General features: G+C 48.4%; 1 protein-coding gene across 4 annotated transcripts in view; it reads left to right on the top strand.

The window, feature by feature from the left end:
* Positions 1 to 23,148, top strand: part of LOC140396868 (probable JmjC domain-containing histone demethylation protein 2C) — an 89,401-nt gene that overhangs the window by 2,817 nt on the left and 63,436 nt on the right. Inside the window, exons 2-3 of one of the 4 annotated variants that reach the window (XM_072485660.1) lie at positions 6,819 to 6,926; positions 22,765 to 22,891. In XM_072485660.1, coding sequence (XP_072341761.1) covers positions 22,871 to 22,891 — 21 coding nt within the window. In that variant the 5' untranslated portion in view covers positions 6,819 to 6,926; positions 22,765 to 22,870. Of the gene's footprint in view, positions 1 to 6,608; positions 6,927 to 22,764; positions 22,892 to 23,148 lie in introns of those variants that run through there. The other 3 variants (XM_072485662.1, XM_072485664.1, XM_072485661.1) reach the window with 3 other exon arrangements.

The following is a 23,148-nucleotide window of genomic DNA, read 5'->3' as shown; positions in this document are numbered from 1 at the left end:
CACTGACCGTGTGGAGTTTGCACATTCTCCCCATGTCTACGTGGGTCTCACCCCCACAACCCAAAGATGTGCAGGGCAGGTGGATTGGTCAGGCTACATTGCCCCTTAATTGGAAAAATGAATTGGGTACTCTAAATTTATTTTAAAATTTATACGGATGGGGTATCAGATGTTTTAGCAGGCATAAAGGTGCATAAATTCCCAGGACCTGATGAGATGTAGCCCAGGCTGCTGAAGGAGTCAAGGGAGGAGATTGCTGGGGCCCTGACAGAGATATTCAAATCTTCGATGGTGAAGTGCCAGATGGCTGGAAGATAGCTAATGTAGTAGCTTTATTCAAGAATGGCAGCAGGGCTAAGCCAGGTAATTACAGACCAAATTAGTCTAACATCAGTAGGAGGGAAATTATTGGAAAGAATTCTGAGGGACAGGATTAATCAACACTTGGAAAGACAGGGATTGATCAGGGATAGTGAGCACGATTTGTTGGTGGGAGATCCTGTTTGACAAATTTAATTGATTTTTTTGAAAAGGTGACTAACGATATATTTCACCATTTATTTACATGGACTTCAGTAAGGACTTTGATAAGGTCCCACACGGAAGGCCGGTCCAAAAGGTTAGAGCCCATGGGATCCAAGGCAAGTTGGCAAATTGGATCCAAATTTGGCTTGTTGATAGAAGGCAAAGGGTGAAGGTGTGGGGGTTAATGTTGTGAATGGAAGCCTGTGACCAGCGATGTACCACAGGGATCAGTGCTGGGGCCGTTGCTGTTTGTTATATACAATAACGACTTGGATGTAAATGTAGACGGTATAATTAGTAAGTTTACAGATGACACAAAAATTGGTGGTGTTGTTGATTGTGAGGAGGATAGTCTTAGGCTACAGATTGATATTGATCAGCTGGTAAATTGGGCAGAGCAATTGAATCCAGGTAAGTGTGAAGGGATGCATTTTTGGAGGTTTAACGAGGGGAGGAGTTACAGAGTGAACGGCAGGTCCTGGGAGTATTGAGGAACAAAGGGACCTTGGTGGACAAGTCCATGGATTCCTGAAGGTGGCAGCACAGGTACATAGGTTGGTGAAGAAGGCATACGGAATGCTTGCCATCATTACCTGGGGCATAATATATACGAGCAGGGAGGTCTTGCTACAACTTTATAAAACATTGGTGAGGCCAAAGATGGATTATTGTGTGCAGTTCTGGTCGCCACGCCATCGGAAGGACATGATTTCACTGAAGGGGATGCCGAGAAGATTCAGGATGTTGCCTGCTATGAGCAGAGACTGGATAGGCTGAGTTTATTTTCTCTGGAACACAGAAGGCTGAGGGGATGAGTATCTGATAGAGGTATACAAAATTGTGAGAGGCATAGATAGGGTAGATCGGAAGAATCTTTTCCACATGGCAGAGCTCTCGAAGACCAGGGGGCATAGGTTTTAAGGTGAGTAAATAGTTTACAGGGGACCTGAAGAAAGACTTTTTTTCACCCAGAGGGTGGTGGAAATATGGAACCTGAGAGGGTGGTGGAGCCAGATACTCTTGTAACATTTAACAAGCATCTGGATGAGCACTTAAATGTCCGAGGCACAGTAGGCTGTGGACCAAGTGCTGGTTCGTAAATGGGATGAGGAGAGACTGATACTTTCTGGTCGGCAAAGACAAAAGTGGGCTGAAGGGCCTGTTTCTGTGCTTTGTTACTCTATGACTCTATATTGTGACATGGAAAGTATTACAGGCTTTGAATATGACACTGAAGGAAGTATAAGAGTTAAGTGCAAAATTCTGAATGTGGTCCTCACCTGGCACTGCTCACAGTGAATTGTATGTCTTGCCTCTCTCTGCAATCTTTATTGTTCCTTGCCTTTTGTTTAATCTATCTCACTTCTGTTTATGCATTTCTTTCTTTCTCTTATTCTGCATCTATCACTTTCATAGAATCATAGAATTTACAGTGCAGAAGGAGGCCATTTGGCCCACCGGGTCTGCACCGGCCCTTGGAAAGAGCACCTGACTCAAGCCCACATCTCTACCCTATCCCCGTAACCCAGTCACCCCGCTTAATCTTTTTGACACACTAAGGGGAAATTTAGCATGGTCAACCCACCTAACCTGCACATGTGGGAGGAAACTGCAGCACCAGGAGTAAACCTATGCAGACACGGGGAGAAAGTGTTAGCCACTGTGCACTTAGTCAGCATGGTTCATGGTCTTCCCAGATCATTCTGGATTGCAGAATGCTACACTCCTCAGTTCAGGGCTCCAGGGATAAGCAGGGTCTTGTTGGAAGCCTTGCCTCTGGATTGTTGTTGTGTTCAGTGCCGTAGAGTGGAAGTGATGAGCAGAACGCCAGAAATTTGGATGGAGGAAGGTCAGGGTTGGTGGTGGGCCAGGAGGGGGACAGTTATTGCTGACACGCTCCAGGAACATGCTTTGTGGGTCATTGCTTTTCAGTCATGTTTATCCAGTGTAGATAAACCCTTGTGTTTGGCTGCAGCGTCAATCATCTCTGGGTCAGTCACCTCCTGTAGCATAGGCTTGGCTCCCGTTTGATGTTACACCTTTGTTTGTGCAATGTGAAGGGAGCATGTTATATAAACAAGTTAAAGCTCAGAACTGAACTGTGGGCCAATGCCAGGTATAAAGGGCGGGATTCTACGACCCCCCGCCGGGTCAGAGAATCGCTGGGGGGCGGCATGATATCCCGCCTCCGCCGGTTGCCGAATTCTCCGACGCCGGGGATTTGGCGGGGGTGGGAATCGCGCCGCGCCGGGAATCGAACCTGAGTCCCTGGCGCTGTGAAGCAAAAATGCTAACCATTGTGCTACCTTGCCACCCATGGCAGCCATGCCATTGCCCTGTGCTCCAGAGTTTCCACCCAAAGGCTCATCACTTCCATACCTGTATCCTCCTTTGAGATGCTCCTCAAAACGTTGACCGAGATTTTAATTTTCTGACATAATAGCACCTCAGATCACTCAGTGTAGCTCAAGGTGTCAAAGATCCGGGTTCGATCCTGGCTCTGGGTCACTGTCTGTGTGGCGTTTGCACATTCTCCCCGTGTCTGTGGGTTTCACCCCCACAACACAAAGATGCCATGCTAAATTTCCCTAGAATTGGAAAATTTTACAACAAAGATCACTCAGTATACATCACTCCTCCAAAGTGCCTTTTGGTGTTCTGCTTTCAAGGTGCGATATGAATGCATGTTGTTGCAAAATGTTAAGTTACCCGCCTTGCACTGGTGGCTTTGCCTTGTGTCTATGCTGTAAACGTGCTTAAAATTGGCAAGTTAAATCTGGATAGTTCAAGAGCTGCCACTGATGCATTTATTGTCTTGGTATCACATTTTCAATGTCGTGCTCTCTCCTTCACTGTTTACTCACTTCACTCTTCAGTGCCCACTTGGCGCCTGACTGCTCTCCTCCTGATGAATAAACAGTGGAGATTGAGCCATTCCAACATCCACTGTGGCATTACAAATGTTCGAGTTAGAATGCAGGCCCAATCTCAGTTGAGATCTTACCGTGACCATGCAATTGGCCAGAGACACCCTGCTTACAAAGTGTGCTTTGGTGGATTTTCACTGTCTATTAGGAAGGATGTCAGGAATGGGAAGTGGGACCCGTGAGGTTTCAATATCCTACGTGAGACGGCCGCCTCATGGGAGAGGCTTTGAGACCTGAGTCATAGTGGGTGATATGCTGAATGTATATTGTGCAATGGCATGTGTTCACTGCAGCTCACAATGAAAAAGCTCACGGTTTATTTTGCTTCTTTTTGTGAAACCATCAAATGCACCTTTAAATGCAGGCAGACACCTTGATAAAGCTGCAGGCACTGTCACATGAAGGAGACTGGAATTGATGTGTGTGGGAGCAGAGACTGGAATGAGGAGCTGTATCAGTGAAATTAGAACTGGACACTTCAGGAAACACAACGGATAGGAGAAATCCGGAACTCTCCCACAACACTGCAGAGCCTCGGTGTCAATTGAAAATTTGACAAAGAGAGATTTCTGTTAATTTTGAATAAAAAATTCAGTTGTGAGCCACATAGCTGTGGAGTTGAATACATTTGAAACTGGGACAGACAGAATTTTGGTGAGTCGGGGAATTGAGGGATATGGATTCCGGGTGGGAAAGGGGAGTTGAAGCCCAAGCTGGGCCATAATTGCAATGAACGCAGAGCAGACTTGATGGGCCATATGGCCTACTCCTATTTTTTGTGTTCTTCATTAGACTGGTCCAAAGGTATCAGCACAGTTGAAAATGAAAAGTACAGAAAGAACGATGAGAGGTGGGTAGATGCCCATTTGAGGTACAAATCAGCCATGTTGTAATTGAATGGCAGACAGACTCTTGGGGCTGAATGGCCATTTTGTGTTCTTCTATTAATGTCACTCCCAATGAGCTTGTGTGTGAAATACATAGGCTGCTGTGGTTCCAGGTAAGCAAGGATCTTGGCTTGCTTGAATGAGATGATCTTTAGCAGGACAAGACTCCAGGGGGATTTTCTTGGGATAGGCAACGGGGGATCAAATGTCCCAGATTACCATCCAGAGGGTGAGACCAGGATTGAATTCATCTGTGACCTCCCACCCCCCACTGATTGGAATAGTCTGACAACAATACCTCATGCCCACTTGGCCTTCAGGGAAACAGGTAGCCAAGGTGACTTGCTTATCAAAAAGAGGATCTGGTGAAAGAGACGGGAATAACTTGAAGGATCATTGGAAAGATCACAAATTCAACCCCCACCTCAGGTCCTGTCAAAAGAAACTAGCAATTTAAAGATTGCCACCCAGTAATATCCTGCTTCAATCTCATTATAACTTGCAGTTTCACGCAGCAATGCAAGCCACACCTGACCCAGAGGTAATTTTTTTTCAGAGAATAGTACATAAGATACTTGGCTGGGGAACAATGCAGGCAGAACAGACACTTTATTGGTGATTACGCAAGTTACATCTCAGAACATAGCTGCTCACTCTGCAAATTCCTCTCTTGACATGTCTGAAAGTTAGGATAATAAGGTTGTGGGGGGGCGGGGGGCACATCCAGAGACATTTGCAAAATGCAACCCAGAGACAGACATTAAATTAGTTTTTCTTTGAACAATGCTTTGCACATCTCTATACCTAAACACCATGTCAAATAATGATAATTGCTGAAATAACGAGTATGTTTGAATTAAAAAACGTTTCAGGTAGCATTTGTGGACAGAGAAATGAAGTTAACATTTCAGCTCAATGACGTGGCTGCAGAAATGTGATTTATTCATAATGACTGATTTTTGAACAAATTCATTGTCTGTGGGCGTCACTGGCTGGGCCAGCATTTATTGGATCCAGTGTTATGTGCCTGGGAATAATCTCATGCTCAGCTCCCAAATCTGGCTTGTTAGGCTCAGTAAAACTGCTAGGTGGGGCATTTACTCATTGAGGAAAATGTAAACACAGGGTAATCCAACCCTGTCGCGATGGCAATGGCCAGAATATGTGGCGAGCAGTCCAAAAGTCCAATGACTTCAGAGGGACCAGAAAATCCTGCTGGTGGGAGGGGCCATAAAGGCCCACTCTCCTGAGAATGTCCCCTCCTGAGGTAATGTACCAACACCTTTCCCTCCCCATTTCATGCTCTGCTCCTTCTCTCCCACGGTTTACAAAATATTGCTCATGGGGGCTCAGGTTACCAGTCCCATTCTTGAAAGTTGGGGCAAACAGGGATTTGGTTAGATAAGCAAAGAGAAAAATGGAAGCATAATTTCTGCAAACAGTGGGTGACATAGTTTTCATTAGGTGTCGCTTGAGGCCCACAGCTGGATCCAGTGGAGATGCTCAAGTGAAACGCTGGAAATCTGAAGACTCCTCCTGACATAGCGCAAGGCCAGTCAGACATGGCAGGGCTGAAATAACATCCGCAACCTGTTCCCAGATTACAGAGTTTGCTTACCTCTGCCTGGCAGTTTATTTGACGCAGCCTTCACAGCTCTGCTTGAATGATGGGAAGCAACGGCCAACTGCCCTCGCCTGAACATTAGCCATTGGCATCTGGCTGGTGCGAAAGGTGTGCATGTGGAGAGGTTTGCATCAGACTGTGATTCCTGCTGAGGTCAAATAGTTGTTCAGAAGAGGTACTAGGGGACTACCTGATTTCTCCTAACTCCACCCTCAACCAGGGCCCTTGGGGAACACCTTTTAATTGGGGAACGGAGGGAACAAAACTGAAGCCTTCATTTGACTGGCATGTCATCCAGAAAAGGCAGTGTACCTGAATTGAATCATAGCACCTATCTTACCCTACCCCCTTCCACCTTTCCCCCCTCCGCCTACCCCTTCCCCATCCATCTGGCATCTGTCACCCAGCTGCTGGTGTGCTTGTGGCCTCGCCCATTATCTGTGCATTCCGTGCATAGCTAACTGTCAGAGCGGAGTGGCCTGTGTTGCTATTCTTCTCCTCCTTGTGACAGCACAGCTATGCTTGCTCGGGGCTGGCTCTCCTAGCTCAGTAACTCCTGGCAGCAGCAGATGGCAGCCTGCCCTCCTCATGGCTGATGTCATTACTTTTCTTGTGAGTCACTCACTGAGCTCGATTGTGCAATGTGAATTCGGCTGCACATGCCTCTTCCCAGGGGGGAGAGAAAAAGGACGTTCAGAGGAGATCCTACGCACCACGCCTTGTGCTTGCATCAAGCTCTTAATGAGGGCTGTGCCACAAGCAATTAACCTTGCCTTTTCTGTCTCCCAACTGTGGCTGTAAATCACTGCTCGACAATGTTAAAAAAGCTGAGATTTTAACTGCTTTCAACACCAGGGTTTCTCCACAACACTCGGAACAAGACACTGAAGAGTCGATACCCTGGAGTCGCCAGATTTGTTAATAAATCCCTGCCTGACAAAAAAGATCTTCCATAGCTTGAAGGTGAGTGTTTAAGTGCCTTGATTAGATTTAATTCATTTTAAAACTTGTTCTTTGGTGAGGGTATGCCTGTTAACTTCCTCTTTTGAGCACGCAAACGATCTAATTTTCAGTCAAATGTTTTTAAAAGGACACTACAGCAGGCAGACAGAACCTTAGGCTCATCAAAGGGTGTTCTGTTCTCGAGTCCTGCAATGCCTACACGTGACCTTTGACATAAGACACCCCCCCCCACCAAAATACCCCTCCATCCCATAACTCTGCCAGACTCGACACTGTCTCGGTTCTCTTTGTTATCTGGATGTCCCTGCTGTTGCTGTTTGTTTTGACAGGGCTAAACACGGCAGGACTGTTGCATGAGTGCTGCAGCCTCCCTTAATTTTAAAAGACCCCAGTCCGAAAGAGGTCTCGAGATGTACTGCTGGTTGTGTGAGTGCTCCTCTGACAAACCCTCCCAAGGTCACTTAACCCAAGTGGAGGAAATCTCCTTGTAGGTCCCACAAGTATGCTCCTCACACGATGCAGCACATTGTGGACTTGAGATTACCTGTCAGTGGTAGATGTCAGCTTTTGCCAGAGTGCATACACTGGGGTTGATGTGGGGACATGAGCGTCGAAGTGAACCCCTTCAGACTGACATGACAGCAGGAATAGGTAACTTGTTTTACAGCTGAGCAAAATTTTAACCCATGTTCCCCAGAATTGTCTCAGTTTATTGCTCAAGTGGGTTTGGTTCTTTTTTAAAAGCCAGCACGCAAATGAAAGGCTGAGAGAAGGAACACTGTTAATCCAGCGACAAAATCCAATTCCTCGCACTTTGCCGTGACATAGATTCACAGAAGGGCTACATTCAAATCTCATCAACCTTGATCCAACAGTATGAATTTGGCTTGGGTTCGGTGGGGGGGGGGGGGGGGGGGGGGGGCGGTGACGATTACGTGTCAGAGTCGGAATATCTGTGCGGTTGGGTGGGGGAGTGTCTATGGGAAGTAGTGATCTGTGGGAGGATGGTGCTGTGTGCATGTGTGATGCCTCTGCCTTGGTGTGCATCTGTGTGTGTGTGTGTGTCAGTGGGGTGGCTGTGTCTGAAAGAATGGTGCAACGCTCCAAAGCAGCAAACACTCCCCTCTGTGTCTATTGTGGAAATAGTTTGGTATCTGCAAACAATGGGAAAAGTGTTGGAATATCCTGAGGCAGTGTTGGGCAGAGCCAAGACTTACTCAATTTCAGCTTCAAGTACTTCAGCTGCTTGTGCTGATTAACCCTTTGTGAGTGTTGTTAAACACACAGCTCTGGTATACCCTACTAACTGGCTGCACAACACACAGAACAGGATTAGAATATTTTATATGGCAAAAATATGATGTTTACTGAGGTTTCATGAATGAACCAATTAATCTTTCATGATGTACCCATGACATCTATCCCACTAACAATACTGGTGGCTTACCAAATTCACAGTTGGTTAATGCTGTGTATGTTATTATATAAAGCATTTAAATCACCAGCAGTGTTTTATACAATATATTTCAGAATATTATACTCACTAACATGTATTTTTTGTGTTATGTGTATCCAACTGTCACAGCCCAATAACACGGTGTCTAATTCCTTTGATATAAAAGTTTTGCTGCTAGCAAACGTCAGTCACACTCCAGACACCATGCTTTAAAGTGCACCAATCTTTAAAAAAAAGTAAACAGTCTGGATCTGGAGCCTGAAGTGGCTACAGTTGGCCCCAATTGTTAGCAATAGTTTCTAAACAAGTAGAATTCCTTGAGCTTGCCTTTTGAGATTCATTTTGCCCGAGGAACTTGCCAAACAGTCCATTAAAGGGGCTGGCTAGTTCACTCCTATTGTACGCAGCTCGTGAGCAATGCAGCAGGACATCTATTCGTACTTGGGTTGTTGCTTGGGGGTGGGCGGTGTCAGTGAAGAGATGGCAAGGTGCTGTGGATAGACCAGTGGGACTATTTCTTTCTTTCAAAGAGCTGACTCACGTACTCAGGCCTGAATGGGCTCCTGTGCTCTTATCATTATGTACTTGTGTGAATCTAACAACTTTTAGACTCAACAGCACAGTATCTCCTATAGAGTGTATTTAAAGTGTTCAGAACTCTACTAACCTTTTGGCTGTTCCATCATTTATTTATGGTCATGATGCAAGTAACATGTGGTGTGGAATGGGTATACTGGAATGGGTTCCCTTATTGATGCTTTGTGTATCGCTGAATGAGAAATGCAAGAGTCCTAAACTGAGTAAGAGTGTTGTTATCCTTCTGCTTGTGTATATCGTGTATTATTGTGCAGCACAAATAGGCAAATTCTACCCAGGAACTATGGTGTATTGTATACAGGAATGGTATGCCCCACAGCAAATGGTATTGGACAAAAAGAGAGACACAAGTGTGCTCCAGACTCCATTTAAGAATTAGAGGGAAAGTCATGCCAGCAATTCACAACTCTTGCTATGATTCCAACACGGAGAGAATGTTTTTCACATTTGAAACAAGTTAGTGTACTTTTTGAGTTGGAGAGCCAACGAGAAGTCTCCTGGGTCTGTGTCACATTCCTGGAAACTCTGGAAAAGGAAAAGGAGATTTGCCTGATCCAGTTTTGAACTTGCCTCTTGCCCTTGACTATTCTACTTTCCTTCAGATCTTATTTATTCGCACCGCAACAGGCTCCACTGAACATTCTCTGCTTTGACACTCCAAATACCTTCTTTCCTCCCCACACCCCAATAATGCTGATCCAAATCGGGACATCACGGCCTCTGAGGCCTCGTTCACAGCCAGCAGCTAAAAGCTGTGGAACTCTTCCTCTCTAATGGGCTTCCATTCTCCGTCCCATTCTCTCTTCTCAACCTCATCTTTTTTAAACCTCCTGTCCCTAAGTGGTCTCTTCACTCCTCTCCTCCCTTGGACTTTCATCCTTCTTCCCCTCTTCCTGAACTCTCCCCTCTGCTTTTCTTAGCCTTTTCCCTACCCCCCCACCCCCACCCCCATGCTCTTCAATCTTCTCTGAACCCCTTCCTCTTACATCTTTCTCCAGTTTCACAAACATTCAAACCCTCCACCACCGACGAACTGTGGCAGCCGTGTGTACCATCTACAGGATGCACTGCAGTAACTCATCAAGGTTCCTTCGACAGCACCTTCCAAACCCACAATGACCACTACCATCTAGAAGGACAAGAGCAGCAGATACCAGGGGACCACACCACCTGGAGGTTTCCCTCCAAATCACCCTGACTTGGAAATATATCGTTGTTCCTTCACTGTCGCTGGGGCAACATCCTGGAACTCCCTCCCTACCAGCACAGTAGGTGTACCTACACCTCGAGGACGGCAGCGATTCAAGAAGGCAACCCACAACCACCTTCTGAAGGGCAACTAGGGATGGGCAATAAATGTTGGCCTAACCAGCGACGCCCACATCCTGCAAAAAAAAGAATAAAAATGTTTCCAAGCATGGCCTCTCAATTTTCAAATTTGTACCTCCTTGCTGCTCTTTTCAGTCTTACTCCTGCCACCTGCGGTTTTTGTTTGGCATGTGGCACAGTGAGTTCAAATTTCTACCATGTGACTGTTGCCAATTCGCACCGGAGACGCTAATAATGTTGCTCTTTTTAACTGGATACTGATATGACAGTTATTAATGGTGATATTACTTTTCAGAGTCGCCAGGTATCAAATGATACCACCACAAGGTTTTACCGGATATCGATCAAAGACCAAACAACCAGTTAGTTGGTTCAAGTTCAATGACAGTTTATTTACACACAAGAATTACTTCGACATGCAACATAAAACACTACAAGCTAAATTACACCTAACACTACAACAACCTGTACTTAACTTCAGGCACCTGGCTTTGTGCAGAGGAACAAAGCCTTTGTTCGGATCTTGCGTGGCTGGGTCTGGAGAAGTGACTTTGTTTCTGCTGGGCTCAGCTGTCTGGTAACGATCGTTGGTCTTGAACTTGTCTTCTGGTCGTGATGCTGCACTTGGTTTTAGGCGTAGGTCGGGGCCAAGAGAGACCGAGCGCCGGGGCGAAGAGAGATTGAACACATGGCAGTGTCTCTGTTTATCCTTCTGGGGTTTTGCGCACTTTTGGGCGGTCCTTAGCTTTGGACCTAATAATTCGGCAGGCTTCGATTACTGCCTTCGATTTTGGCCAATAAAGGGGCGGGTGCCTTGATGGCGGGGCCTGTCCTGAGCCGTCATTGACCTTGGCTTTTTGGGCTCCCTGAGCAAAGGGAGTGGCGCCGATGAGTCTGTTTCTGTATCTGTTACCTGAGTACAGGTCTTTTGTTCTGGGGAAATGGTCCATTAGAATGCAAAGTAGCTGGGGGTTTCGTCAGCGTCTAGTTATCTGAGTTGCCAATATACATAAGCTCTGAGCGTCTGAGTCCTAGGTTGACCATATTTTTCCCCATGGTCCTTTGCAGGTGGCCATATTTCCCGGGATCCTTTGTCAGTGGCCATTCCAGATGGCTACACTGTGGCCAAGAGATTGGAGATCAGCAGGCTGCCAAGGCTTGTGAAAACAACAACCACTTGGCATGGAGCCAGCCTGATAGTCATTTCCAGATCATACCTGACCACATTAAACTGCACCACACCTCCACTTCAATCTGACCACATTCAACTGCACCACTCCTTCCTTTCCTCCAGTCAAGACCTCCTTGTGCTCCTAGATAAAGACAACCATCCTTTTGCTCATCGTCAGCTACCTTCCCTTCCATTGCCTCCACCCATGGGCAGCACAGTAGCATTGTGGATAGCACAATTGCTTCACAGCTCCAGGGTCCCAGATTCGATTCCGGCTTGGGTCACTGTCTGTGCGGAGTCTGCACATCCTCCCCGTGTGTGCGTGGGTTTCCTCCGGGTGCTCCGGTTTCCTCCCGCAGTCCAGAGATGTGCAGGTTAGGTGGATTGGCCATGGTAAATTGCCCTTCGTGTCCAAAATTGCCCTCAGTGTTGAGTGGGGTTATTGGGTTATGGGGATAGGGTGGAGGTGTTGACCTTGGATAGGGTGCTCTTTCCAAGAACCGGTGCAGACTCAATGGGCCGAATGGCCTCCTTCTGCACTGTAAATTCTATGATCCCTCTGCTGCTAACACTGATTTCCCCCGACTGCCCTTGATATCCCTCTATCATTGACTGCCCTCTATCATTCTGGATGTCCTTGACCATCAAATGTAGCCCAGGCCCTGCCTCCTCAGTTGCCTTTATCAAAATTATCTCTTGAGTGGAGACATTTCTTCTCCCTTTCCCTTGATTGCTATGCACACAACTCCTGCCCTCACTCATCACCTATTTATTTCTCGATGATGGCTGCCTTTGAAGGGACCGTGTCCTCCTCTCAGCCAGGGCTCTCATTGTGGAGGAGATTGGAGAAGATAGCTAATTCTGGAAAAATGGAGGGCGGCATGTGGCGCAGTGGCTGGAACTGGGACTGCGGCACTGAGGACCTGGGTTCGAATCCCGGCCCTGGGTCACTGTCCGTGTGGAGTTTGCACATTCTCCCCGTGTCTGCGTGGGTTTCACCCCCACAACCCAAAGATATGCAGGATAGGTGGATTGGCCACCCTAAATTGCCCCTTAATTGGAAATATATATATATAATTGGCTATTCTAAATTTTTTTGCAAACTCTGGAAAAATGAGTGATGGGTTGTTTCTGCCACCAGGATAATGTTGGGATTTTAGGAAATATTTGTGCCAGAGAGTAGATCTACATCTCATGCGTTTTCCCTGATGTCCTGGCCAACATCAATCTCTCAGTCAACGTCACAAGAACAGATTATCTGGTTGCTGTCACATCGCTCGTGGCACCTTTCTGTGTGCAAATTAGCTGCTGTGTTTCCCTCCGTGCAAAAGGGGCATTGACTGGAGAGTGCTTTGAGATGTCCAGTGTTTGTGAAAGGCACTTTATAACTGCAGGACTTTCTTTTGAGCTACCACTACTGCACGCTTCTGAAACCTACCAAATCACATTCCCCCAACACCAGTTGGCAGTTCTATCGAGGCAGCTTGGCAATGCCGGGATTTACATCGCAGTCTTGTGAGATCGCGTTAGATCTCGCAAGGTGTTGTGAGCCGGGTAGATACCGGGAGCGGGGTCTCCTGGCTTCTATCAGCCATGTGGCGCTGTGGCGCACTGCTTTTCAGGTGCAGCATGGCCGTTTGCCGAGCCCTCTATTTCTAATATATTTCGGAATAGCTAACAGGCGTGAGTTCTTTCCAGCTATCATTTTGAGATTGTATGAATCTCAGGCGTATACTGAACAGCTGTGTCTGCTTTGGAGTGCATGTAAAGGCACACAAAATTCTACTTTTACACTGTCATCTATTTAATTCCTCCTGCCTCGTTCAATGTAGTGTCTTTGCCCTCCCACTTCCCCTTCTACACATCTGCACTCACACAGTGACATTATCCAGACATGGATTGAGCTCCCATATCTATGATGAAAACAACCAGCTGCACCCCTCCACCACTTTGGCTCGATTTCTCTTTGGTGCCAAATATGTATGATTAACAGTAATCAGTCAGTCAAACTTTTTTTTTTTCCTTGCTAACAACCACTTTAGTGAGCAGCAAGATGATACATATGAATGGGTTTTCTCTGTGAGGCAAATTTTAGTTCCCTCTGGTTCTCAAAGCACAACCTTCCTGCTCTGCCCTCAAGAACAGAATAGGCACTGTATTGACCAAGTAAGCTCTGCAGGGAGTTTGATGCAACACACATTCTCTGGGAAATCTTGAATTCTGAAGTATCTTTATATATTGTAGCCTACGGCTGCATGCCACTCCAGTGTGTGCGTCCCTCCTCATTAATTATCTCACACTGGATTACAAGATCCAACCTGCTTTCCTGCATTTTCTTTTCCACCACAGTAGGTTGTGATGGTGTAATGTACAGTTGAAGTTTCAATTATTCCCACTCTGCGGGTTATGAACAAACTGCTGCTCCAGTTCTCCCCATTGCCAAACGTATCAAAGAGCACTTAGGGATGGACAGTAAATGCTGGCCCAGGCAGCGATACCCAAATCCCCTAAATGCATTGAAAAAAATGCTGGCTATTTTATATTACAATAGAAATGCTCCTGTGACTGTGGTTCTTCAACTCACCGTGAAACTCAGCACCTCAGTGCTAAGTATTCATTTTCACCGAACACACAGACTTGGACATCCTCCTTTTCATGTGAGAGGCTGCAAAGTGCTAAACTTTAAAGGGACCTGGGTGTCCTTGTTCATGAGTCATTGAAAGCTAACATGCAGGTGCAGCAAGCAATTAAGAAGGCAAATGGTATGGTTTTTACAAGAGAATTTGATTTTGGGAGTAAAGACGTTTTACTGTAATTATGTCGAGCCTTGCTGAGACAGCACCTGAAGTACTGTGTGCAGTTTTGGTCTCCTTACCTAAGGAAAGATAAACTTGCCATAGAGTGAGTGCAACAAAGGTTCAGTAAATTAATTCCTGGGATGGGGGATGACCCTGTGAGGAAATATTAAATGGACCGGGCCTTTATTGTCGGCAGTTTAGACAGGGTTGGTACAGGAAGGCTGTTTCCCTACCTGGGGTGTCTAGAACCAGGGAACACTGTCTCAGAACAATGGACATGTCATTTAGGACTGAGACGAAGAGGATCTTTTCACTCAAGAGGGTGGTGAATCTGCCCGAGGGCTGTGGAGACTTAGTTGTTGTGTATGTTCAAATCTGAGAGCAATAGATATATTTTTTTAAAATAAATTTAGAGTACCCAATTAATTTTTTCCAATTAAGAGGCAATTTAGACATCTTTGGATTGTGGGGGCAAAACCCACGCAAACACGGGAGAATGTCCAAACTCCACACGGACAGTGACCCAGAGCCAGGATCGAACCTGGGACCTCAGTGCCATGAGGCAGCTGTGCTAACCACTGCACCACCGTGCTGCCCGTAATAGATTTCTACATGTTAAAAACATCAAGGGAAACGGGGATAGTGCAGTAAAATGGTTGAGGGAGAAGATCAGCCATGATCTCATTGAATGACAGAGTGGCTTGAAGCTGAATTGCCGAATCTTGCTCCTTATGTTCTGAACAGCAGGTTTTCCAGTGAGCAAGGCTTGAATGAAAGCATGGACACAAAAATAGGGTGAAACTAGAGACTGATTTCAATTTGTCGCTCCTCATCCACTATAAACAGAAGACCAAAGTGAATATTGTCGAGGATATCCCCTGGTTAAATATGATTGTGGTATTGTCCATTTCAACCTCCACATATGAAGAAACACAAAATGAATTGAAGGCATAGGAGTTGGAGGAGGGAGAGGAGCAAAGGCAGTATGTTCACCTGCAATGAATGTTTCTGGTTTTCACAGGCGCCAGCAGTCTTCTGGCCCTGTGCAACAGCGGCCACCTGGAACAAGAGCCCTAATTACCGTAAATACTCTCTTCCCACAGGGGTCACTTTGAATATGATTAGCTCCCCCACTCAGAGCAGCAAATTGAGCATATACTAGGCCTTCAATCTTCGGAAAACACGACTCGCTACTCCACATGGGCAATCCTTCACTTGCCCATGTGCCATGCTTGAAGGGCGGGGACACTGCAAATAATTATTTGACACAGAAGTCCCAAGTAGGGAGACTTCTAACCAAGTTACCCCTCCTTAACCCGATTGGGAATGTTGTGGAGAAACAGCTAATTCTTACAGTTGAGTTGAGGGACAACTATAAATCCTCAGGACTGACAGACACCACAACTGTCTGCCCATTGGAAGGCTGTGACTCAGTGAGATGGAACTAGGCCTTGATTGTGCGAGAATTTGAACGACTGCCAAGTCAATTCAGCTTTGGGCCTCGAGTTCGAGTTTTTGGCTGTAGGCTGGGAACTGCTGTCCTTCCATGCCCCCTGGACTGTCAGGCTTTCCAGACACATATTGCAAGCTGCAGAATGTGCACTGTCTCCGAGGGCATTTTTTGTTTCACTGTGAGCACAATGCTGAGGTAAGATTGTTTTTTTAAAACTAAAAGTCATTTAAATGAAAAACTTGCCCGAATGTTGAGGATTTTAATTCCTGGTCTGTGTGCTCTGTCGCACCTCTCTCTGTTGCTTTCTGTGTGGATTTGCACTGTGAACAACGGCAAGAAAATGTAATTGCTACTTGATGTCTGTGAAAACATGTTTTGCTGGCCAGTGAGGGCACTGATGCACGATCAATAACTACTAAAATGAGGTTGTAGCACAACTGAAGGCTTTAATAGACTAGAACTGTTCCCCAGCAGCTCAGGTACAGAATGAGGGCTGCTGGGACGGCACTGACTCTTATACCCTGAATCATAGAATCATAGAATTTACAGTGCAGAAGGAGGCCATTCGGCCCATCGAGTCTGCACCGGCTCTTGGAAAGAGCACCCTACCCAAGGTCAACACCGCCACCCTATCCCCATAACCCAGTAACCCCATCCAACACTAAGGGCAATTTTGGACACTAAGGGCAATTTATCATGGCCAATCCACCTAACCTGCACATCTTTGGACTGTGGGAGGAAACCGGAGCACCCGGAGGAAACCCACGCGCACACGGGGAGGATGTGCAGACTCCGCACAGACAGTGACCCAAGCTGGAATCGAACCTGGGACCCTGGAGCTGTGAAGCAATTGTGCTATCCACAAGGCTACTGTGCTGCCCCTGTACCCCGCCGATCAGGGCGGAGCTACATACTATACAGCCAATGGTAAACCCCCAGGTTTAACCAATGGAACTTCAGCCTCTCGGGTACTGCAGTACCTGATAATACCACATTCACTCCCTGTTAAAAAGGAGTCCGGCGGGGGTGGTGGCCAGCGGTTACAACTGTATTCAACATGGTGTGATCAGATATGGAGGCAGCGTGATGTACAGTCATGGAAGATATATACAGTCAGTGTTTATTATTTACAGTTACAGATTGGTTAAGATTGAAGCAATCGGTCGGGTGCCCTGGTCGTCCTCTGGAATCGTCTGGGCCTCGGTGGTGATTCTGGTGGGGGTCCAGGCGTCTGCGATTCCGGGAGCGTGGCTTCGGCCTCCGTGGCAGCTTCGTCACCCCTCGACGGCGCTGGTGGGGAAAGTGGTTGACCTGGGAGGGGGGCACCTGTCGGGGGCGTCGGTGGGTGGGAGGGCCCAGGCAGGGGTGGCGGGAGGACTGACCCTCCTGTGAGGTGCTGTGGAGGGGTGGGGTGGGGGTGGGGGTGGTGGTTGGGGTGCGCGTGGGGTTCCGGCGGGCGCCAGGTCCCATAGGGAGACCATATCTTGTCGGCCGTTAGGGAACACTCTACGTAGACGTATTGGGGGTTAGTGTGCAGCGGATGGACCCTCTCAACCAACGGGTCCGACTTGTGCGCCCGCACGTGTTTTCGGAGCAGGATGGGTTTGGGTGTTGCGAGCCAGGTCGGGAGCGAGGTCCCGGAGGAGGACTTCCTGGGGAAGACAAGGAGACGTTCATGAGGTGTCTGGTTGGTGGTCGTACAAAGCAGTGACCGGATGGAGTGGAGAGCCTCCTGGAGGACTTCTTGCCAGCGGGAGACTGGGAGGTTCCTGGACCGTAGGGCCAGTAGAACGGTCTTCCAGACCATTCCGTTCTCCCTCTCTACCTGCCCGTTTCCCCGGGGGTTGTAACTGGTCGTCCTGCTTGAGTCAGTGCCCTTGCTGAGCAGGATTTGACGCAGTTCGTCGCTCATAAAGGAGGACCCCCTATCACTATGTATGTAAGCGGGGAAACCGAACAGTGCAAAGATACTATGGAGGGCCTTGATGACGGTGGTTGCGGTCATGTCTGGGCAGGTGATGGCGAATGGGAACCGGGAGTACTCAATCACGTTCAGGAAGTACGTGTTGCAGCCGGTGGAGGGGAGGGCGCCTTTGAAGTCCATGCTGAGGCGTTCCAAAGGACGGGAAGCCTTTATCAGTTGCGCCCTCTCTGGCCGGTAGAAGTGCGGTTTGCACTCCGCGCAGATTTGGCAGTCCCTGGTGGCTGTCCTGACCTCCTCGATGGAGTAGGGCAGGTTGCGGGTCTTGACAAAGTGGAAAAAGTGAGTGACCCCCGGGTGGCAGAGGTCCTCGTGGAGGGCTCGGAGGCGGTCCACTTGTGCGGTGGCACATGTGCTGCGGGGCAGGGCGTCAGGAGGCTCGTTTAGCTTCCCGGGACGATACAAGATCTCGTAGTTGTAGGTGGAGAGTTCGATCCTCCACCGCAAGATCTTGTCGTTTTTTATCTTGCCCCGCTGTGCATTATCGAACATTAACGCCACCGACCGTTGGTCAGTGAGGAGAGTGAATCTCCTGCCGGCCAGGTAATGCCTCCAGTGTCGCACAGCTTCTACTGTGGCTTGGGCCTCCCTTTCGACTGAGGAGTGGCGGATTTCGGAAGTATGGAGGGTACGGGAGAAGAAGGCCACGGGTCTGCCCGCTTGGTTGAGGGTGGCCGCCAGAGCTACATCCGACGCATCGCTCTCGACCTGGAAGGGGAGGGACTCTTCGATGGCGTGCATCGTGGCCTTTGCAATGTCTGCTTTGATGCGGCTGAAGGCCTGGCGGGCCTCCATCGACAGGGGGAAGGTTGTGGACTGGATCAGGGGACTGACTTTGTCTGCATAGTTAGGGACCCACTGGGCATAGTAGCTAAAAAACCCGAGGCAGCGCTTCAGGGCCTTGGGGCAGTGAGGGAGGGGGAACTCCATGAGGGGGCGCATGCGTTCAGGGTCAGGAGCTATAACTCCATTTCGCACTACGTAGACGAGAGTGGCTCGACGGTCGGTGCTAAACACGCATTTATCCTTATTATACGTTAAGTTAAGGATTTTAGCGTTCTGGAGAAATTTTCGGAGGTTGGTGTCGTGGTCCTGCTGGTCATGGCCGCAGATGGTGACGTTATCGAGATACGGAAACGTTGCGCGTAAGCCGTACCAGTCAACCATTCGGTCCACCACGCGTTGGAAGACCGAGACCCCATTAGTGACACCAAAGGGAACCCTTAAAAAATGGTAGAGCCGCCCGTCTGCTTCGAAGGCAGTGTACTTGCGGTCACTTGTGCGGAGGGGTAGCTGGTGGTAGGCGGACGTGAGATCCACCGTGGAGAAGACCTTATAATGCGCGATCCTGTTTACCAGGTCGGATATGCAGGGGAGAGGGTACGCGTCCAGCTGCGTAAACCTGTTGATGGTCTGACTGTAGTCACTGACCATCCTATGTTTCTCCCCGGTCTTTACCACCACTACTTGGGCTCTCCAGGGACTGTTGCTAGCTTCAATGACCCCTTCCCTCAGTAGCCTTTGGACCTCCGACTGAATGAAGGTCTGGTCCTGGGCACTGCACCGTCTGCTCCTGGTGGCGACGGGTTTGCAATCCGGGGTGAGGTTCGCAAACAGGCAAGGCGGGTCGACCTTAAGGGTCGCGAGGCTGCAGACAGTAAGGGGGGGTATAGGGCCGCCGAATTGGAAGGTCAGACTTTGCAGGTTACATTGGAAGTCCAACCCCAGGTGTGTAGCCGTGCAGAGTTGCGGAAGGACATAAAGGCGGAAGTGTTGAATTTCCTTCCTTGGACTGTGAGGTTTGCAAGACAGAACCCCTTTATCTCCACTGAGTGGGAACTGGAGGCCAGGGAGATTCTTTGATTTACAGGGTGGGTAAAAAGTGAACAGCGACTTACCGTGTCGGGGTGTATAAAGCTCTCCGTGCTCCCAGAGTCGGTCAGGCAGGACGTCTCGTGGCCGTTGATGAAGACCGTCGTCATTGCTGTTGAGAGTGTTCGATGGTGAGTTTGGTCCAGAGTCACCGAGGCCAGACGCAGTATTTGTGAATTTTAATCGGGCAGTGTGTAGTCGACCGGGCTGGGGTCCTGGGCCCCATCCAAGATGGCGTCTCCCATGGGTCGCACATGTTGGTTGGCGATGGACAAAATGGCGGCTCCCATCCGTCCAGCGTGGTGTCCAGGGAACAAGATGGCGGCGCCCATGGGCTGCACGTGGCCTCAGGATACGGGGGTGGCGGTGACTGCTGGCCGCCTGGGGCCCGAGGAGAAGTTTGCTGTGGCAGTCCGGAGTTGCCGCTGGAGACCGCGGCCACCGCTCGTGCCTGGCAGACCCCCACAAAATGGCCCTTCTTGGCGCACCCTTTGCAGGTGGATGTGTGGGCCGGGCAGCGATGGCGGGGGTGCTTTTCCTGCCCGCAGAAGAAACAGCGGGGCCCATCGGAGTTGGCGGGCCGCCTTACAGCGCAAGCCTGCGGGGACACAGGAAGGTCTGTGGGGCTGCTGCTGAGGGATTCCATGCTGCCCAGGGGGCGCCGCGCGGTCGGGCATGTAGGATTGTGCGTTCCTGGAGGCAACATCCCTGGACCCTGCCAGGGCCGTGCCTCACTAAGTCCCAGGGTGTCTTTCTCTAAAAGACGCTGGCGGATCTCTGAGCTCATACCTGCTACGAAGGCATCCCGGACTAGGAGTTCCATGTGGTCGCTCGCCGAAACTTGCGGGCAGCCACAGCTTCTGCCCAGGACCAGTAGCGCGCGGTAGAACTCCTCCAACGATTCCCCGGGGCTTTGTTGTCTCGTTGCAAGCAGGTGACGTGCGTGGACCTGATTTACTGGGCGGATATAATGTCCTTTTAAAAGTTCAATTGCTGCATCAAAGTCTTCTGCGTCCTTGATGAGGGTGTAGATCCCAGGGCTTACCCTTGAGTGCAGGAGATGCAGTTTCTGCTCCCCCGAGGGTGTGCCTCCAGCCGTCTCAAGGTCGCCTTTGAAACACGCCAGCCAGTGTTTGAAAATCGCCGCTGAGTTCGCCGCGTGGGGACTGAGTTGCAGACACTCCGGCTTGTTACGGAAATCCATTCTTTCTACTTAAGTCTAGTCTATTAAATTGATGCACGATCAATGACTACTAATACGAGGTTGTCGCACAACTGAAGGCTTTAATAGACTAGAACTGTTCCCCAGCAGCTCAGGTACAGAATGAGAACTGCTGGGACGGCACTGACTCTTACACCCCGCCTATCAGGGCGGAGCTACATACTATACAGCCAATGGTAAACCCCCAAGTTTTACCAATGGAACTTCAGCCTCTCGGGTACTGCAGTACCTGATAATACTTCTATCAGCACTTCTATCAGAGTTCAGCACATCTGAGTGCAAAAGTCAATACTGGGCAAATGCCAGGTGTGAGATTCAGTCACCAGCTTTGGACCTGACATGTCGCTCTGTCCACGCAGTTGGAAATCGCAAGTTGCACTGGCCACATGGGGCACTGGCCTGGAATCATTTGGAAATGTTTCTTATCTCCATTTTCTCTAACACACACACACAAACACATTCCCTTCCTCCCTCTCACACACTTGCTTATCCCTTTCTCACTCTCGCACTCATTCTCCCTCTCTTTGGCCACAGCACACCCAGCAGTGGGATTTCCAAGTGTTTTTCTTGAGTTCTGCCAGTTCAGAAAAAGTAGCAGCTGTGGACAGGTCGCTGGCTATATTTTTAGCAGAGGGCTGGGGCAATGGCTGAATGTTGAACAATGGCATTTCCTCAGTTTCTTTTGTTTTCCTGACAAGAGCGATATTGGAAAGAAGTAGCCTACATCACAATCGTAGGATGGCAGATTGCAAATTCCTCTGCAAGACTCTCATGGATACCCTGGAATGTTGATTTGCTCCTGAAAACACCCCCAAGCATGCCTGACAACATTTTTATTGCAAAGATAATTTATCAGCCACAGCTCTCAACACAATATGTTAAAAAGAGATACTTAGAAATTTGGGGCATGCCACCATTTTTTAATATTTGTTTTGTTCCTGGGAATTTTCCTTCCCTGTGGCAAAGCAGTATTGTGTCTGCACTGAACTCCAGTCTAGTAAAACACCAGGAGCAAGATGAAGAGTAAGTTACAGTTGTTCAATGAATTCAGGGTAGCTTTGTTCAAACCGTGGCTCAGGTGGTCACCAAACCACAAGATTGTGGATTCAAGTCACAATCAAACAAAGATTTTGTCTGACTCTTAAGTACAACACTGGGTGATGAACTGTCAGAGGTGCTGTCTTTTGAATAGATGTTAAACCGAGACCCCATTTGCTCTCAAGATTCCATGAAAATATTACTTAAAAGAGTAGGTGTGTTATTCCCAGTCACCTCACCGGTACATATCTCTGAACTGACATTACAAACACAGATAATCTGATTGTTATCGTATTGCCTTTTGTGGGAGATTTTATTTAGAAATTGGTTGCTGCATTCCAGCAGCGACTCCACTTCAAAAAAAGTGCTTTGTGGGCTGTGAAGCCCTTGGGATGTGCTGAAATTGTGAAAGGTGCTGGAGAAAGGTGGCTGGTTCAGCCAACAATGCCAACAGCGCGGGTTCAATTCCCGTACCAGCTTACCCAAACAGGCGCCGGAATGTGGCGACGAGGGGCTTTTCACAGTAACTTCATACTTGTGACAATAAAAGGTTTTTATTATTAAATGTCCTCCTTTGCCGAAGCTTCTGACTCTTGCCAGGAGTGTGAATGCCGGCAGCTGAGGTGTCAGGTATGCTCCCAGCATCAGCATGCTCTTTGCCTGTGCAGAGCTGTGGATGCTACACTCCTGCCCCAGCCAACCTCACACACGGGCCTTTCATGAATAGACGGGAGCTGTCCCCCTCCTGCCAGGCACAGTTTGGGCCAATAGAAGTACTCCTGCCATCATCAGACCAAGTTAATTCAAGCCAGTCCAAACTGCTGATAGAATCTGGTCTACACAATTCAGTCCAGTTGAGAATAAATCACGTGGCCTGTTCTCTTGAGGTTGCGTTCACGTTTGTGTGTGGTCTTCCCACAGGTCTGCAACATTGCTGTTGTTGAAAGAACTTCACCGAGTCAGGAAGGCAGCACCATCTAGTGGCAATCATTGAATCCACGTTCTTGTACCCAGTTTCAGCAGCGTGATGATCGTGACGAATGATAAGGTGAGGGAGTATTATACTCAACATGATTCAGTGGGTGGATCTGTCACCTCTGAGTCAGAGGTGGTAGTTCTGAGTCATGTTCCAGAGACTTCAGCACAAATATCCAGACTGAGGGAGTGCTGCATTGCCAGAGCGGCTGTCTTTTGAATGATGTACTGTCTGCTCTCTCAGGTAGAGAACCATTTTGAACAAGAGCAGTGGTGTTCTCTCTGGCCAATATTTATCCCACAGCAAATCACAAAAAATTGTTACTATCT

This window comes from Scyliorhinus torazame, chromosome 20, assembly GCF_047496885.1.
Source record: "Scyliorhinus torazame isolate Kashiwa2021f chromosome 20, sScyTor2.1, whole genome shotgun sequence".
Classification (NCBI taxonomy): Eukaryota; Metazoa; Chordata; class Chondrichthyes; order Carcharhiniformes; family Scyliorhinidae; genus Scyliorhinus; species Scyliorhinus torazame.
The sequence above is the reverse complement of the archived record's forward strand: the minus strand, read 5'-3'. Positions and strand labels throughout refer to the sequence as shown.